Below are 19,166 nucleotides of genomic sequence, written 5' to 3'. Positions count from 1 at the left end.
ACCCATTCATTGGATTGATGTGGATCCTTGTGGGTGGACCTTCAGCAATCTCCGCCACTCCCAACTGCTCAATTTATACCAGTGACACAGAACACCCATTCATTGGATTGATGTGGCTCCTCGTGGGTGGACCCTCAGCGATCACAATTTTTTACCAATCCTGTGTACAGGGGCTATGAGGTAACATTCAAATATCCTGGTCCTTAGTGCAAAGTCTGTCCTCCCCCATTGGACATTTTTAACACTGGTATTGTATGTGGTAGAGAGGCTCTTGGGCACCTTCAAGTGCCGGGGCCCCAGTTTGACTGCTTCTTCTTAACTCTACTAACTATGCCCATGATAGTACTATTTAATTATACTCATTATTTCATAGTTTATAGTTATTTTTTCCAACCAATTTCCACAGTGCTACACAAAATAAGTTCTCACCCTGGCCCTGGTGTGCTCTCGAATTTGATTTCTGCTTCCTAATTACAGACCTATATACAAAGTCCCCCAATTTCATAAAAACCCAATCAACCTAAGGCTATCTTTATACAGAGGACTTCTGTGGATCTACAGCAACACCTAACTCTGCATTGACCTCATTTCAGTTTAGTAGAACCTCAGGGGTGGGGTTTAGGTTTCATGTAGTAGATTGAAGATTTGATTTCATCTTAATTACAGACCTATAAACAAAATTACCCAATTTCATAGAAAGCCAATCAACCTAAGGCTACTTTTATATAGTAGGCTTCTGTGAATCTATATCAACACATAACCCTATATTGACCTCGTTTCAGTTTAGTGGAACCTCGTGGGTGGGGATTAGGTTTCATATAGAAGATTGAAGATTGACACGATGGTTATAGAGATTCATGGTGTCACAGAGTGTTTGGCTCTAAAGTAGCTGAGTGTCATGGTGGTATCTGATGCTGCTCACACTGCAGAATCTGTCACTCCACAGAATGCCTTCTCTGGTGCTTCTGAGTTGCACAGACAGGCTCGGGCGTCAAAAAGCTGTGTGTAGTAACCAGGAATGCAGGTATTAATTTCTGCTAGCCTGTTGGTTACTTCTTGGATCACATGTTGTGGGAGACCTTTCACAGTTACTTCGCACCTTTTTAAGATGGTGGAGCCTGTTTTCCTATGCCAAATATAGCTTTTGGTAAACCGGTCCGTATGCTCTTGTGTCCCAGTTGCTAGTGATTTATTGCATGCTGGTTGATGTGCTGTGGAAATACTCCCTGCTCTTTATTTCCTCCTTATCACGTATTGTCTTATGTCTCTGTGTGTGCTAGCTGTGTGATAGAGTTTTTGGTTCCCATTTGTCTATATCTGTGGGTTCAAACACTCCTGCCCCGATCGTCCCCTAGTGTCTGGGAGTGGGGGTATAAGATCAGGGCTTGCCAGGAGCAAGGCAAGGAAGGTGGCCCAGACATGTTCACCATTAGAGGTATCTCTGGGATTCGAGACAGCTAGTACCCCCCAGTCTAGGAGCCCAGGTGCCCTGTTAGCCACTCACATGGTGCATTCATCATCATTTTTGTCACAAGTTATTTGTTTCTCACCTTGTAAGTAGTAGGCTTGACATCCTTCCTTCCTAAGCTTATGGAGGAGGGTCACCAGAACTGGTTCCTGCTCATCCAACTGGACACCCATTCGCCCCGGGAGGCTGGCAGTGCACTCATCATACAAAAGTGCTACTTCCCTTACAGCAGGAGGAGATCCAGGAAGAAGGGAATGGGCAGAGAGGTTGCCTTTACGTAGTCGTCGTAACATCAGCCCAGGGAGAGCTACATGCAAGGCTTTCTCCACGTGTGAAGAGTCGTAGAGCTCCCGGCTACGACAGTCCAGGATACGAACATTCTGAGCAGGAGAGTCCAGCTCATCCCGCAGCCATGTTGTAGATTTACACAATGACTCCATCTGTTCCGCTCACATGGGAAGGCTCATGGGAACGAGGTGGAGAGGATGGTCTATATACTTAGATGGGAATATGGTGGTTGCCAATAATCCTATGGACTTTCTTCCGTATTTCAGGGCATTTCCTAAAAGTTAAGAAGAGAATAAAAATGAAAAACTTGAATAAAACAAGTCGTTATTGGGGAATAAATTGGATGTCTGTTCTAGAAACACTCTGGACAATTTGTTTTTGTTAACAATTCATGAACGATAACATGACCACATAGTGTATTTTTCCATTATTTAAAGTTATCACTGATCCATAGGAATGAAGATTCAGGGGGTTGGACCCGATTGCCCTTGAGGTCCCTTCCAACTCTACCATTCTATGATTCTATGAAGATTGGTGGGATCCAATGGGACCACCACAAGTCCCAAGAATGGGACACTGAAATGCCTCATTGAAGTCAAGCAGTGGCCATACGAGCTGAAAACACCCACCAGTGTTGACCCCAACGATCTTGATCTGATATTAGGGATCTGTCCTAAAAGGTTGGTGTCTAAGGTTTGGACATATATGCTTGAGAACATGGAAGAGGGGAGATAAATAGGGTGGGTGACCATTGATTAAGTCACCACCCTCAAGTATAAAGTCGAAGGTTGAAGATTGCAGCACGTGGAGTTGAGTACTGGAAGGTCACGGATGGTTGTGTCTTAGGCTGGCACAGTGGAGGACTATGTGAGTATATACACAAGTCCTTATTAGTTGGCCAAGGAAAGTCATGGCAGTTGGTCAACTGGAGATGTGATAGTTAAGAAAGGGGTCAGTTTAGTTTAGATAGAGCCCAGTTGATCTATGGAGGTAAGCTTTTGGGCTTAGGATCCGATGTGCTTTTGGCTCGTGTTCCCATATGATTTTGTCAAACAAGACTATCTGGTTGAAGGGGTGAAGCATGGCTATTGTACTGTCCACCCTTTATTAAAGGGTAACCCTATAAACTATTCCGAGTCTTGTACATTGTTGGATTTCATTGCTTTTCCGATGGTAGTACACTATGTAGCTGACGACTTGGCATGGGCAAACTTCTATGTCTTTTGGCAATATCACTCTGTATTGTGATACATTGATGACTTGTCAGATAGCCAGAAGAGGAACATGTCTGCCAGGGCGGCAAAATGACTCCTCCTTGGGTTAAAAAAGTTGACCATTAGGCACAATTCAAGGGTCTTGGCATGGGCAAACTTCTATGTATTTTGGCAATATCACTCTGTATTCTGGTACATTGATGACTTGTCAAGTAGCCAAAAGAGGAACATGTCTGCCAGGACGGCAAAATGACTCATCCTTGGGTTAAAAAGAAGTTGACCATTGGGCAATATTCAAGGGAATTTGTGACGCACATCCGGCCTCGTTAGCGACGTCGTTGCGTGTGAAACGCATGAACGACAGTTACCGAGTACGCACCATAGCGATCTCGCTAGCAAGATTGCATCGTGTAAAGTGGGCTTAAGACAATGGATTCTTTACAATCCTAGCAGTGATAATAGATTTTTTACGGTACCAGTGCATTCTTTACTGTACAAAGAGTAAAACAATAGATATTTTACTATATGAGTAGTGGAACTATGGATTCTTTACTGTACAAGTATTGAGACTTTGCTTAATTTACCGTACGAATAGCAAGACTATGGATTATTTACTGTACAAGCACGGAGACTTTAGATTCTTTCTGTATGAGAAGTGAGACTATGGATTAATTACTGTATGAGCAGTGAGACTATGGATTATTTACTGTATGAGCAGTGAAACTATGGATTATTTACTGTATGAGCAGTGAGACTAGGGATTATTTACTGTAAGAGCAGTGAGACTATGGATTATTTACTGTATGAGCAGTGAAACTATGGATTATTTACTGTATGAACAGTGAGACTATGGATTATTTACTGTAAGAGCAGTGACACTATGGATTATTTACTGTATGAACAGTGAGACTATGGATTCTTTATTGAACGAGCAGTGAGACTATGGATTCTTTACCCTATGAGCAGTGAGACTATGGATTCTTTACTATATGAGCAGTGAGACTATGGATTCTTTACTGAACGAGCAGTGAGACTAAGGATTCTTTACTGAACGAGCAGTGAGACAATGGATTCTTTACAGTATGAGCAGTAAGACTATGGATTCTTTACTGTACGAGCAGTGAGACAATGGATTCTTTACAGTATGAGCAGTGAGACTATGCATTCTTTACTGTACGAGCAGTGAGACAATGGATTCTTTACAGTATGAGCAGTGAGACAATGGATTCTTTACAGTATGAGCAGTAAGACTATGGATTCTTTACAGTACGAGCAGTGAGACAATGGATTCTTTACAGTATGAGCAGTAAGAATATGGATTCTTTACAGTACGAGCAGTGGGACTATGGAACTTTCTGCCACAATATGTCATAATAGTTGATTCAACAAATACAATGACTAATAATATAGGATTTGAGTATCAGATTCTGGACATGAGATATTCATCCAGGAAACTAATCTGTATGTGGAGTCGGAAGGAATTTTTTCCCCTAATTTGGGACAAGTAATCATGGGGATTTTGCCTTTCTATGGATGTACAGTGCACATTAGGTTATATGTTGAACTCAAAGGACGTCTTTCAACCTTGAGCCTATGAATAGGGCTGAATGGCAGATAAACTCTTCTCTACCACCTTGGTACCTCTATACCATGCACATCTTGAAGGATAACACTTACCTTCTTCATAAATGTTCCCCTCTTGTTTAGATCCTTCAAAGCAAAAATTACTCCAACAATGTAGAACAGAAAGTGAGTGGGATCCCCCAGGCAGTCATTATGGGATTTACCAGATTCGAAGAAGTCATGTGAGATTATTCATCCAGCTCAGTAACGCCAATGTCCCATCTACAGGACAATCTGTGGTACTCTTCCCGATTAACGTTCCTGTCTACTCATTCATAAATCCTATTTTTTCTTTCTGTCCTATATTTTTTTGTCTCAGACATTGCTCTCGAGTAATCGTTCTGGATATGGTCCTCCAAAAATGAATGGTCAACGGGCGTCGTCGGCAGCCTATCCAAAACCACAAGACATTCCAAGCTGCAACTCAGATTCCACAGCCGCCTTCCTCCTTATCATGCGTCTTTGACGAGAAGGCATCCAGGTGTCTTCCAGAAGAGGACGTCAGACAACTCGGCTTCTTGACTTTCTGGGGTCTAATGTGTCCCACGTTGATGTTTTCTAGATCTGCAAAGGGTAAAACAGAACAGTAAGAGTCATTGAGGACCAAGCCGAGATGGATCTCACTGCCTATTTTCCTGGAAGTCCACCCCCCCTAAATTTCCTCCCCGAACCCTGGGCTGGTCTACATGCTGTTAACAGGTTTCCTACTGACATGACCTCTGCTTTTGCGGAGGTTGTGACACAATATTTCCACATGCTGAGTGAGCTCCTTCATTATTCATCACCGCTGGTCATAGAGGAGATGTCCTCGTTGTGAAAATCAACACTAGGTTCCTCTCCTATGCGTGGGTTGAAGGATCCATCTCTTATTCTCAACCAATCTTTCCCTAAGATGAACATTACCATTGGTTTTCCTCCAATATCATGGTCCTCGTTACGAAAATCAACACTAGGCTCCTCTCCTATGCCTGGGTTCAAAGGTTGACCTCTTGTTCACCACCAATCTTTCTATAGGATGAACATCACCATTGGTTTTCCTCCAATATCATGGAATTCATCTGTAAGAAAACGTTCCGAACCTATGAGATGGGCTTCTATCACCATAAGTCCCACAAGAATTGACTATATGGTATCTAATCACTCAGAGGAGTAGCTTGGAGCTCATACAACTCACTCCGAAACCTCTATCGGGGTCCACCAAGCCTCAGGTGCCTTCAATAGTCATGATGTTCTCCCATGGCTTCATTAGGTGGTCAAATTGTACCCCTGAACCCTTTAGAGTTACGTTCTTTTATCCATATTTTTCTAAACATCGAATACTAGAATTTAGTAGACCCACTATGACCTACCTAGAGATCTGAGAGATCTAACTGATGGACCTAGAGCGGGCACTGAAGCGGAACTGTGATCAACAACACCAGGTGACCTTCTGATCCCATACCTGTGATTATATCACAACTACAGCACCCAGTAAACTAAGTGACACATCACTGGAATCAGCATCTCTGTCCCTACATCATACTACCTAGATGAGGTAGCATAAACCTGGTGATAGATGGTAGATGGTCTCACATTTGGACCTTAGCTATAGGGACCCCTCCTGATTTCTGGGTACGTCACCGGCCCCCTCAACAAACAAGCAAGCAGGCAGGCAGAAGTGGATAAATCTGCTGCTTGCCTGACATTGACTATTACACTGAGCTATTTATATCTAGGTGGTATTTTTAGTATCTTTCACATGTCGATACTGAAACTTGTGAATCCTTTTCGGTTTGATCCTGTTTATGTGTTTTTATCCTTAACTATTAAAATCGCAGAAGTGTTTTAACTAGAATTTTTTTTCAAGACAAGCCATTTGCCTGCAAAAAGGTCCATCGTTTATGTCGCTTTTCTGCTTAAGATTGATCAGGCCTATCGCCAGTCAGCAGGTCTGATCTTTGACTTTTCTATGCAGATTTTTTTTCTCAAGTGCCTTTTCTTTTTTTGTCATGTGGATATTTTTTTTACACCACATTTGGTTTATACATTTTACGCAAAATCAAGAACACTTTTTTTTTTATCTTTTACAGGGTTTTTTTTTTTTTTAAAAAAAAAAAAAAAAAAAAAAATGACCTAAAAAATAAAATAAATAAAATTGCCTGTTGGGGAAACAGAGTACATTTTGTTTAAAGAGGTCACTACTTTCTAAAAAGTCGCAATTAATTATCCGCAAGCGGAAGAAAAAGATGGAAAAAAACAAGTATGTAAAATAGACAAAAAAACAACAAATATATAAAATAGACTAAAAAAATAAAAAAAAAGAACAAGTATATAAAATAGACTTAAAAAATTATAAAAAAATATGTACCATATATAAAATAGAGTAAGAAAACTAATAATAATAATTATTATTATATAGAATAGACTAAAAGAAGATAAAAATCAACATGTATATAAAATAGACTTTAAAAAAACAACAAGTATATAAAATAAAATTAAAAAAGATAAAAAAAACAAGCACAGTGGGTTAAAAAAAGTATTTAGTCAGCCCCCAATTGTGCAAGTTTTCCCACTTATAAAGATGAGATTTGCCTGTAATTGACATCATAGGTGACCACCCCAATCATTCTTTCATGTACATGGATTAGTCGTCCTGGTCTCTTTGCAGAGAAACAGCCCCAAAGCATAATGTTGCCACTTCTATGCTTCACAGTAGGTATGGTGTTCTTTGGATGCAACTCAGCATTCTGTCTCCTCCAAATACGACGAGTTGTGCTTCTACTACACAGTTCTACTTTGGTTTCATCAGATCATATGACATTCTCCCATTACTCATCTGGATAATCCAAATGCTCTCTAGCAAACTTCAGATGGGCCCGGACATGTACTGGCTTAAGCAGGGGAACACGTCTGGCACTGCAGGATCTGAGTCCCTGGCAGCGCAGTGTGTTACTGATGGTAGCCTTTGTTACGGTGGTCCCAGCTCTATGCAGGTCATTCACTAGGTCCCCCCGTGTGGTTCTGGGATTTTTGCTCACTGTTCTTGTCATCATTTTGACCCCACGGGGTGAGATCTTGCGTGGAGCCCCAGATCGAGGGAGATTATCAGTGGTCTTGTATGTCTTCCATTTTTTTATTATTGGTCCCACAGTTGATTTCATCACACCAAGCTGCTTGCCTATTGCAGATTCAGTCTTCCCAGCCTGGTGCAGGGCTACAATTTGGTTTCTGGTGTCCTTCGACAGCTCTTTGGTCTTCACCATAGTGGAGTCCAATTTGGAGTGTGACTGTTTGAGGTTGTGGACAGGTGTTTTTTATACTGATAGTTCAAACAGGGGCCATTACTACAGGTACTGAGTGGAGGACAGAGGAGCCTCTTATAGAAGAAGTGACAGGTCTCTGAGAGCGAGAAATATTGCATATTTTTAGGTGACCAAATACTTATTTTCCACCATAATTTGCCAAAAAAATCTTCCCAAGTCAGATGCGGTGATTTTCTGGATTTGTTTTCTCATTTTGTGTCTCATAGTTATGGTCTATCTATGATGTCAATTACAGGCCAACCTCATCTCTTTAAGTGGGAGAACTTGCACAATTGGTGGCTGACAAAATACTTTTTCCCCACTGTACATAAAATAGACTTGAAAAAAGAAAAAAACAAGTATATAAAATAGACTAAAAAAAGATTAAAAAAAATATATAAAATAGACTTAAAATAGATTAAAAAAGTATATAAAATAGACTTAAAAAAGGTAAAAAAAAAAACAAGTATATAAAATAGACTTAAAAAAAGGTTTAAAAAAGTACGGTATATAAAATGGACTTAAAATAGATAAAAAATTATATAAAATAGACTTAAAGAAAAGATAATAAAACAACAAGTATATAAAATAGACTTTAAAAAAAGAATAAAAAAGACAAGTATATAAAATAGACTAAAAAAAGATAAAAAAAAAGTATATAAAATAGACTCGAAATAGATTAAAAAAAAGTAACACTTTTAGTAAAGACTTAAAAAAATAACAAAAAAAATAACAAAACAAGAAGTATATAAAATAGACTTAAAAAAGATAAAAGACAAGTGTATAAAATAGACTAAAAAAAATCAAAAAAAGTATATAAAATAGACTTGAAATAGATTAAAAAAAGTATATAAAATAGACTCGAAATAGATTAAAAAAAAGTAACACTTAGTAAAGACTTAAAAAAATAACAAAAAAAATAACAAAACAAGAAGTATATAAAATAGACTTAAAAAAGATAAAAGACAAGTGTATAAAATAGACTAAAAAAAATAAAAAAAAGTATATAAAATAGACTTGAAATAGATTAAAAAAAGTATATAAAATAGACTCGAAATAGATTAAAAAAAAGTAACACTTAGTAAAGACTTAAAAAAATAACAAAAAAAATAACAAAACAAGAAGTATATAAAATAGACTTAAAAAAGATAAAAGACAAGTGTATAAAATAGACTAAAAAAAATAAAAAAAAAGTATATAAAATAGACTTGAAATAGATTAAAAAAAGTATATAAAATAGACTTAAAAATATTAAAAAAAACAAGTATATAAAATTGACTTAAAAAAATAAACTGTATAAAATAGACTTAAAAAAAAATAAACAAGTATATACCGTAAAAGTCTTAAAAAAAGAAAAAAAAATAAGCATATAAAATAGAATATAAAAACAAGTATATAAATTAGACTTCTAAAACTTAAAAAAACAAGTATAAAAATATACTTAAAAATATTGGCAGAAATAAAAAAAAGCTAAAAAAATGAGCAATGTGATAATGAATGGGGCTCTTTGTGTTCTCAATTCTTCATTGTTAAGATCTCTGCTTACTGCAGTGAATGGAATGAGATGAAAGCAAAAAATAAATCCACAGGTGATTGTGGTAAAAACTTGTTCGAAAATTAGGAATATTGTTATGTGACATATAAAGAAGCAGGTTACAATAGTGTAGCTATTCTCCGGATGGGAGCGTTGCATTATAGTTTAGTTTTAGGCTTTTGGGGGGGGGCGCTAAGCTCCTTATATACAAGGAATAGTCACTATGGAGTAGGCGAGATCCGCTACATAAAAGAATATTGATTTACACGAGCATTCATGGAGCATGTAATGTACGCAGGCTCTTTTATATTTCCATGAATAGGGACATAAGGACTTTCCAGGAAATGTACATGACTTGAAAACAAGTGGTAATTATCTTTTTTTCCATCTGTATAATGAAGAAATTCTATCTCTCCTGGCCCTCGACACAAATATAGAATATTATGGCCAAAGCGACTCATTACCGGATGCTCCTGGACCTTATAAAAAAAGTCCCCCACCACCATCTACCATGTAAGGAGACCTTTAGGCGCCATGTAAGGAGACCTTTAGGCGCCATGTAAGGAGACCTTTAGGCGCCATGTAAGGAGACCTTTAGGCGCCATGTAAGGAGACCTTTAGGCCCCATGTAAGGCGACCTTTAGGCCCCATGTAAGGCGACCTTTAGGCCCCATGTAAGGAGACCTTTAGGCCCCATGTAAGGAGACCTTTAGGCCCCATGTAAGGAGACCTTTAGGCCCCATGTAAGGAGACCTTTAGGCCCCATGTAAGGAGGCTCTTAGGCCCCATAAGATATCTGGGCCCTGGTAACTACATCCTTGTTACTTTATGCTTGTCAGTTCCTCATCTTTATAGTCATCGTTTTGTGTCTGCAGCTCCCATGCAGACCTATTGTCATGATGTGACTACAGGTGTCACGCCAAGAACGAGAGGACTCCAAGTGAGTGGCGCAACACAGAGGTAACACAACAATACAACAGAAAAGAGAGGAAGAGGGGAGTGGGGTCACCTCCTAACACTCACCTGAGACTGACCCCTGCACTCCCCATCATTCCTAGACAGGTCCTTCCTGCTCTGTCACGTGCCTAGGCCCTTACTGGCCCTGAATTCACCCTGACTAGTGAAGGCCAGCAACACCCTAGTCGCGCCATTGTAATAAGACAACATGAGTATTCATGGTGGACCCGGACTGTAAAAGTCAGCATAGGTATGAGCTATAGCCGGCATTGTGAGGAGTGAGGAGCAGATATTTATAGCAGAAGGGAGAAGCTACACCACAGGTTACAACTATTTGTTAGATCACTGCAGGAAAGAAAGGAACCTCAACCCTTCAGTATTGGATGGAGTTAAATACACTTTATCTCAGGGTAAACGACGAGCGGGCACCAAAGCGGATCTGCGATCAACAATACACTATGACCTATGGTGAATGGCTGCAGTGGCGAATGGCTCCCTCTAATGGTGAATGGCTGCAGTGGTGAATGGCTCCCTCTACTCGTGAATGGCTCCCTTTAGTGAAGATGAACTGTTCTCTCTAGTGGTGAATTGTTGCAGTAGTGAATGGTTACTTCTAGTGGTGAATGGCTCCCTTTAGTGGTGAATGGCAGCAGTGGTAAATGGCTCCCTCTATTGGTGAACAGCTGCAGTAGGGTATGGCTCCTTCTAGTGGTGAATTGCTGCAGTGGTGAATGGCTCCCTCTAGTGGTGAATGGCTGCAGTAGTGAATGTGTACCTCTAGTGGTAAGTGCCCCCCTCTATTGTTGAAGGCTGCAATGGTGAATGGCTGCAGTGGTGAATGGCTCCCTCTAGTGGTGAACGATTGCAATGGTGAATGGCTCCCTCTAGTGGTGAACGGCTGCAATGGTAAATGAATCCCTCTAGTGGTGAACGATTGCAATGGTGAATGGCTCCCTCTAGTGGTGAACAGCTGCAGTAGTGTATGGCTCCTTCTAGTGGTGAACAACTGTAGTGGTGAATGGCTATCTCTAGTGGTGAACAGTTACAGTAGTGTATAGCTCCCTCTAGTGGTGAATGGCATTATGCAATACCCAAATATCTCTATTTTTTTAAACAGGAGGCAGGTATAACCTAACTTACATTAGATGCAGTATATACTTATAATGGGAACTGTTGAGCGTATAATATATCGTAATGATGTTAAATACCCAAAGGTATCCAGAAGCCATTTTCCTTCTCCATAAAGACTAATATAATTAACAATATTGTTTTCATGACAATATCTCATATCTCACTTATTATTTACCCACAATCTCCTAATTTGTATATCATGGCTTCAGGCATCTGGTCGTCTAATGGAGACCGTCACCTCTTAAAAAGCCATTTAGGCCATTAGTGACATCACCGGAGTCTTCCTCTTAGTATCGGACACTGTGGACGTCATCCTCCCCTGAGACCCCCGTATATGTGTCATCCAGTACATTACTTAGCTCACACCATCCACTCAAGGGATCAAAGAAAACAGATTTTTTTAATGCGGCGGTTTAACAGTAGCTACAACACGCCACTAATCCTCTGGGTTCCCATGGGCCACGCACTAATCCTCCGAGCTCCCATGGGCCACGTTCGGATAAAGGCAGGAGAAATCATTTACAAGTTACTTACAAAGAAGAAATCAATACTGTACTTTGGCGTCCATACAGAAGAGTGTGGGAGAGTCAGCGGTCGGCCGAAATTAGTCTAATGTCTATGGGCGGCATAGTCCAGGGGCGTAAAGGTTCATGGCCTCAGTGCCCAATCTCTAACGGTGGCCCCCAATTATGGTGGCGTCCTTTATGGGGCAAGGAGATGACTTGGGCACCTTCAAAATCCAAGTTTGATTCCAACCACCTCACTCCCCAAAGTTTGTCCTCTCTATGGTGCTCCTGCTACACCCCAATTCTAGGTACCGGTATATGTACCTTTTTGGACTCAGGGAAGGCCAATCATATGGCACGATGCATTATTTTAAATTTTTCCAAAATGTTTTAGTACATGTTCTTTAATAGAATAAAGCAACTGGATATGGATATACCGTATGAACAATAGAGTATAACAGCTTGGTATCCACCAATATTAAATACGCCTAAAATATAACTTTTAATAAATATATTAAAATAAAAGGACCAGACATACATAAATAGCGCAATAGCGCCTAAAAATTGTCAATTGTGATATCCTATATCTGGAGTATTAGAAGAATACTATCACAGACAATAAATGATAGGCAATAGATTGGTCGGCATTAGATAACCCTCAGTAAGTAATGCAAGGAGGGAAATAAAAGGCAACAATCTCACCCGTCTTCACTTCATTAAGGGTGAGTGTTCCTCAGCCGCAAGAAGGTGTAAGATACGGAGTTGCCACATCAATAAGATCCTGTGGCTTCCACACGTATTCCACGGGTTCTCTTTGCAAACAACTCCGATGTAATATAATAGAAACTTTTTCCTTTTCTCAACGCGTTTCAATAAATCCATAAATCATCAGGAGAATTAGAAAGGAAATGTGGTGTCTTTTAATGGAACCGGCATATCCGCCATGAGGTTCAGACACCCATCCGATGCCACATTGCTATGTCACTCCTAGGACCGGCACTTCAGCCACAAAGTCCTGACACGTGGCGCTAATCGGTACTATGCTATGACTTTGTGGCTGAAGTGCCGGTCCTAGGAGTGACATAGCAATGTGGCATCGGATGGGTGTCTGAACCTCATGGCGGATATGCCGGTTCCATTAAAAGACACCACATTTCCTTTCTAATTCTCCTGATGATTTATGGATTTATTGAAACGCGTTGAGAAAAGGAAAAAGTTTCTATTATATTACATCGGAGTTGTTTGCAAAGAGAACCCGTGGAATACGTGTGGAAGCCACAGGATCTTATTGATGTGGCAACTCCGTATCTTACACCTTCTTGCGGCTGAGGAACACTCACCCTTAATGAAGTGAAGACGGGTGAGATTGTTGCCTTTTATTTCCCTCCTTGCATTACTTACTGAGGGTTATCTAATGCCGACCAATCTATTGCCTATCATTTATTGTCTGTGATAGTATTCTTCTAATACTCCAGATATAGGATATCACAATTGACAATTTTTAGGCGCTATTGCGCTATTTATGTATGTCTGGTCCTTTTATTTTAATATATTTATTAAAAGTTATATTTTAGGCGTATTTAATATTGGTGGATACCAAGCTGTTATACTACATGTTCTTTAATGCCTACCCTCCAGCTCTATAATAGATTAATGCGATGCAGAATGTGGGGGAGAAGGATCGTGAGTCACTCCACTCACCTTTCAGCACAAGTGCTTTTGAAAATATTTCTCCACAGCCCCTTCATACAGTAATGAGATTAGTTCTATATGAAGGGCTTTTGCGGGCACCTGGAGTTCATCATCTTTCTTGGTAAATTAGTAAAAATTGCGAGCCACTGACCATAGAAAACTGTCACTGTACTATATCAATTATCACTGATCTCTGAGTTACAATATGCTCCTAAAAAAAAGACCTGTCACGTGCCATAAATATTTTTTTTTGCCTGGTGTAAATGCTGCTGTTCTCCTGAATCCGGCAATGCTTTTCTTTTGTTCCTGCGCCTCTCGGTTCCTGAGATATGACCCTTTTTTCCCTAGATATCAATCTAGTCTTGTTAGACAAGTGGGCGTGATCTTCAATTTTTCTTTGTGGGCGTGTCCACGAAGACCATGCCCTGTTGGATATAATCAGTTAAGAGATGGCCTTGTCTCAGGAACAGTAAAGCGCAGGAGCATATTGCCATGAGTTATAGTATGCTCCTAAAAAAAAGTCCTCTCACTTGACATGAATATGTAATTTGTTTTTTTGCTTGGTGTAAATGCCGCTGTTTTTCTGAATCCGGCGATGTTTTTCTTTTGTTTCTGCGCCTCTCGGTTCCTGATATATGACCCTTTTTCCCCTAGGTATAAATCTAGTCTGCTTAGACAAGTGGGTGTTGTCCTCAATTCTTCTTTGTGGGCGTGTCTACAAGAATCATGCCCTGTTGGCTAAATTGACTAGATTTATAATCAGTTAAAAGAGGGCCATATCTCAGGAATGGAGAGGCGCAGGAACAAAAGAAAAATATCGCCGGATTCAGGAGAACAGCGACAATTACACCAGGTAAAGGTTACATATTTATATGTGTGTATATAATATAATATGACTAGATTTATGACCAGTTAAGAGGTGGCCATATCTCAGGAACATTAAAGCGCAGGAGCATAGTGCTATGAATTATAATAGAGATCCAAAAAGAGAACATTTCCAGCATCCAAAGTCCAGACTTATAAAAAATCCATAACTTTATTATTAAAAAATTTTTGATAAAGTTATGGATCTTTTATAACTCTTGACTTTGGATGCTGGAAATTTTCTCTTTTTGCATCTCTATTTGGATTTTTGGCCGAAATCTGTTTCCTTGCACCGTCTGGGACCACAAGCTTCCAAGTACCACCTGATTGTTTAAGATTGGATAAGCTGAAAAATTCTGTTTTTTTGTGCTATGAATTATAATATGCTCCTAAAAAAAGACCTGTCACTTGCCATAAATATCTAATTTGTTTTTGCCTGGTGTACAGTTAGGTCCAGAAATATTTGGACAGTGACACAAGTTTTGTTATTTTAGCTGTTTACAAAAACATGTTCAGAAATACAATTCTATATATAATATGGGCTGAAAGTGCACACTCCCAGCTGCAATATGAGAGTTTTCACATCCAAATCGGAGAAAGGGTTTAGGAATCATAGCTCTGTAATGCATAGCCTCCTCTTTTTCAAGGGACCAAAAGTAATTGGACAAGGGACTCTAAGGGCTGCAATTAACTCTGAAGGCGTCTCCCTCGTTAACCTGTAATCAATGAAGTAGTTAAAAGGTCTGGGGTTGATTACAGGTGTGTGGTTTTGCATTTGGAAGCTGTTGCTGTGACCAGACAACATGCGGTCTAAGGAACTCTCAATTGAGGTGAAGGAGAACATCCTGAGGCTGAAAAAAAAAGAAAAAATCCATCAGAGAGATAGCAGACAAGCTTGGAGTAGCAAAATCAACAGTTGGGTACATTCTTAGAAAAAAGGAATTGACTGGTGAGCTTGGGAACTCAAAAAGGCCTGGGCGTCCACGGATGACAACAGTGGTGGATGATCGCCGCATACTTTCTTTGGTGAAGAAGAACCCGTTCACAACATCAACTGAAGTCCAGAACACTCTCAGTGAAGTAGGTGTATCTGTCTCTAAGTCAACAGTAAAGAGAAGACTCCATGAAAGTAAATACAAAGGGTTCACATCTAGATGCAAACCATTCATCAATTCCAAAAATAGACAGGCCAGAGTTAAATTTGCTGAAAACACCTCATGAAGCCAGCTCAGTTCTGGAAAAGTATTCTATGGACAGATGAGACAAAGATCAACCTGTACCAGAATGATGGGAAGAAAAAAGACTGGAGAAGAAAGGGAACGGCACATGATCCAAGGCACACCACATCCTCTGTAAAACATGGTGGAGGCAACGTGATGGCATGGGCATGCATGGCTTTCAATGGCACTGGGTCACTTGTGTTTATTGATGACATAACAGCAGACAAGAGTAGCCGGATGAATTCTGAAGTGTACCGGGATATACTTTCAGCCCAGATTCAGCCAAATGCCGCAAAGTTGATCGGACGGCGCTTCATAGTACAGATGGACAATGACCCCAAGCATACAGCCAAAGCTACCCAGGAGTTAATGAGTGCAAAAAAGTGGAACCTTCTGCAATGACCAAGTCAATCACCAGATCTTAACCCAATTGAGCATGCATTTCACTTGCTAAAATCCAGACTTAAGACGGAAAGACCCACAAACAAGCAAGACCTGAAGGCTGCGGCTGTAAAGGCCTGTCAAAGCATTAAGAAGGAGGAAACCCAGCGTTTGGTGATGTCCATGGGTTCCAGACTTAAGGCAGTGATTGCCTCCAAAGGATTCGCAACAAAATATTGAAAATAAAAATATTTTGTTTGGGTTTGGTTTATTTGTCCAATTACTTTTGACCTCCTAAAATGTGGAGTGTTTGTAAAGAAATGTGACAATTCCTACAATTTCTATCAGATATTTTTGTTCAAACCTTCAAATTAAACGTTACAATCTGCACTTGAATTCTGTTGTAGAGATTTCATTTCAAATCCAATGTGGTGGCATGCAGAGCCCAACTCGCGAAAATTGTGTCACTGTCCAAATATTTCTGGACCTAACTGTAAATGCCGCTGTTCTCCTGAATCAAGCACTGTTTTTCCTTTGTTCCTGCGCCTCTCGGTTACTGAGATATGACCCTTTTTCCCTAGGTATAAATCTAGTCTTGTTAGACAAGTGGGCGTGATCCTCAATTCTTCTTACCCGTTTGGATAAACTGACTAGATTTATAACCAGTTAAGAGGTGGCCATATCTCAGGAAGGGTAAGATGCAGGAGCATACTGCTAGGAGTATGCTCCTAAAAAAAGACCTATCACTTGCCAAATATATGTAAAAAAAAATTGCCTGATATAAATGTCACTGTTCTTCTGAATGCGGTGCTGTATTTCTTTTGTTCCTGCGCCTCTCGGTTCCTGAGATATGACCCTTTTTTCCCTGATATACATCTACTCTTGTTAGACAAGTGGGCGTTGTCCTCAATTCTTTTTTGTGGGTGTGTCCACAAGGACCATGCCCTGTTGATAAATTTACTAGATTTATAACCAGTTAAGAGGTGGTCATATCTCAGGAATGCTAACACGCAATAGCATGCTACTATGATTTATAATATGCTCCTAAAAAAAAGCCCTCTCACTTGCATGAATATGTAATTTTTTTGTCTGGTGTAAATCCCGCTGTTCTCCTGAATCCGGCGCTGTTTTTCTTTTGTTCCTGCGCCTCTCGGTTCCTGAGATATGACCCTTTTTTCCCTACGTATAAATCTAGTCTTGTTATACAAGTGGGTGTTGTCCTCAATTCTTCTTTGTGGGCGTGTCCACAAGAATCATGCCCTATTGGCTAAATTGACTAGCTTTATAATTAGCTAAAAGAGGGTCATATCTCAGGAACAGAGAGGCGCAGGAACAAAAGAAAAACATCGCCGGATTCAGGAGAACAGCGGCATTTATACCATGTAAAGAATACATATTTTTATGTGTTTATATAATATAATATGACAAGATTTATAACCAGTTAAGAGGTGGACATATGTCACGAATGCTAAGGCGCAGGAGTATACTGCTATAAGCTATAGTATGCTTCTAAAAAAAAAAAGTCCTCTCACTTGTCATAAATATTTAAATTTTTTTGCCTGGTGTAAATCACACTGTTCTCCTGAATCCGGCGATGTTTTTCTTTTGTTCCTGCGCCTCCTGGTTCCTGAGATATGACCCTCTTTCCCTAGGTATAAATCTAGTCTTGTTAGACAAGTGGGTGTTGTCCTCAAATTCTTCTTTGTGGGCGTGTCTACAAGAATCATGCCCTGTTGGCTAAATTGACTAGCTTTATAATCAATTAAAAGGGGGTCATATCTCAGGAACCAAGAAGCACAGGAACACAAGAAAAACATCGCCGGATTCAGGAGAACAGCGGCATTTACACCAGACAAAACAAAGTTACATATTTATGCAAGTGAGAGGACTTTTTTTTAGGAGCATACTACAACTCGTAGCAGTATGCTCTTGCGCCTTACCGTTCCTAAGATATGGCCCCCTCTTAACTGATTATAGATAAAGTTGATTTCTCCTGAATCCGGCGATATTTTTCTTTCGTTCCTGCGCCTCTCCGTTTCTGAGATAAGGCCCCCTTATAAATCTAGTCAATTTAGCCAACAGGGCATGTCACTTGCCATAAATATGTAAATGTTTTGCCTGGTGTTAATGCTGCTGTTCTCCTGAATCTGAAGATGTTTTCCTTTTGTTCCTGCGCCTCTCCATTCCTGAGATATGGCCCCCTTTTAATTGATTATAAAGCTAGTCAATTTAGCCAACAGGGCATGGTCCTTGTAGACACTCCCACAAAGAAGAATTGAGGACAACACCCACTTGTCTAACAAGACTAGATTTATACATAGGGAAAAAAGGGTCATATCTCAGGAACCGAGAGGCGCAGAAACAAAAGAAAAACATCTCCGGATTCAGGAGAACAGCGGCAATTACACCAGGTAAAGAATACATATTTTTATCTGTGTGTGTATAATATATATATTTATTCACATGTATAAAATGTACCAGATCATCTACAGCTGCTGCCATAGCCGGTACTGGATGGTATTGACATTAGCGGCGGCATCACATCACTGCATGTTGTTAATCATGTGAGCTCTGTTCCTACCCATACCAACTCGTGACGGAGCACACACCGCCACACTGTGCCTGCAGCTGCAAGCCTCTTTTTTTTTTTCCCCCCCATCAATGGCACTTCTATCAGGGGTCCTCGAGCTGTCGGCCTTAACCCCTTCCACCACTCTTGCCAATAAAACCCTGGAGGCAATCTGGAGGTTGTAACAAACCAAGCTGGCATCGTAGCTGGTAATGACCCTAAATCAATGGCAGTGATGGGGTTAATGTGCTTCGCTCCAAGGGAAACAGCCCTGGAACATGCCCGCCATCACTCCTCATTTTCCTGGATGTGTAATTGCAGGTTCCTGGAACAGCCCGTGTCTCGTTTCCAAGGGTTGGCCTTAAACAAAAAAAAAATGACTTGGCCGGGAGAACGTGTAGGGACTGGTTTGGGGTTTCGGGATGGTTTGAGGTGAGG

At 40.2% G+C, this 19,166-nt stretch overlaps 1 protein-coding gene across 1 annotated transcript in view; it reads right to left on the bottom strand.

The window, feature by feature from the left end:
* Positions 1–19,166, bottom strand: part of DUSP9 (dual specificity phosphatase 9) — a 49,630-nt gene that overhangs the window by 18,432 nt on the left and 12,032 nt on the right. The window contains exons 2-3 of the mRNA XM_075324262.1: positions 4,648–5,157; positions 1,551–2,030 (exon numbers count right to left, since the gene is read on the bottom strand). Coding sequence (XP_075180377.1) covers positions 1,551–1,908 — 358 coding nt within the window. The 5' untranslated portion in view covers positions 1,909–2,030; positions 4,648–5,157. The remainder of the gene's footprint in view (positions 1–1,550; positions 2,031–4,647; positions 5,158–19,166) is intronic.

This window comes from Anomaloglossus baeobatrachus, chromosome 9 (genome assembly GCF_048569485.1).
Source record: "Anomaloglossus baeobatrachus isolate aAnoBae1 chromosome 9, aAnoBae1.hap1, whole genome shotgun sequence".
In the NCBI taxonomy this organism is placed as follows: domain Eukaryota; kingdom Metazoa; phylum Chordata; class Amphibia; order Anura; family Aromobatidae; genus Anomaloglossus; species Anomaloglossus baeobatrachus.
Note: the sequence above shows the minus strand (reverse complement) of the source record. Positions and strands in the feature narration are given on the sequence as shown.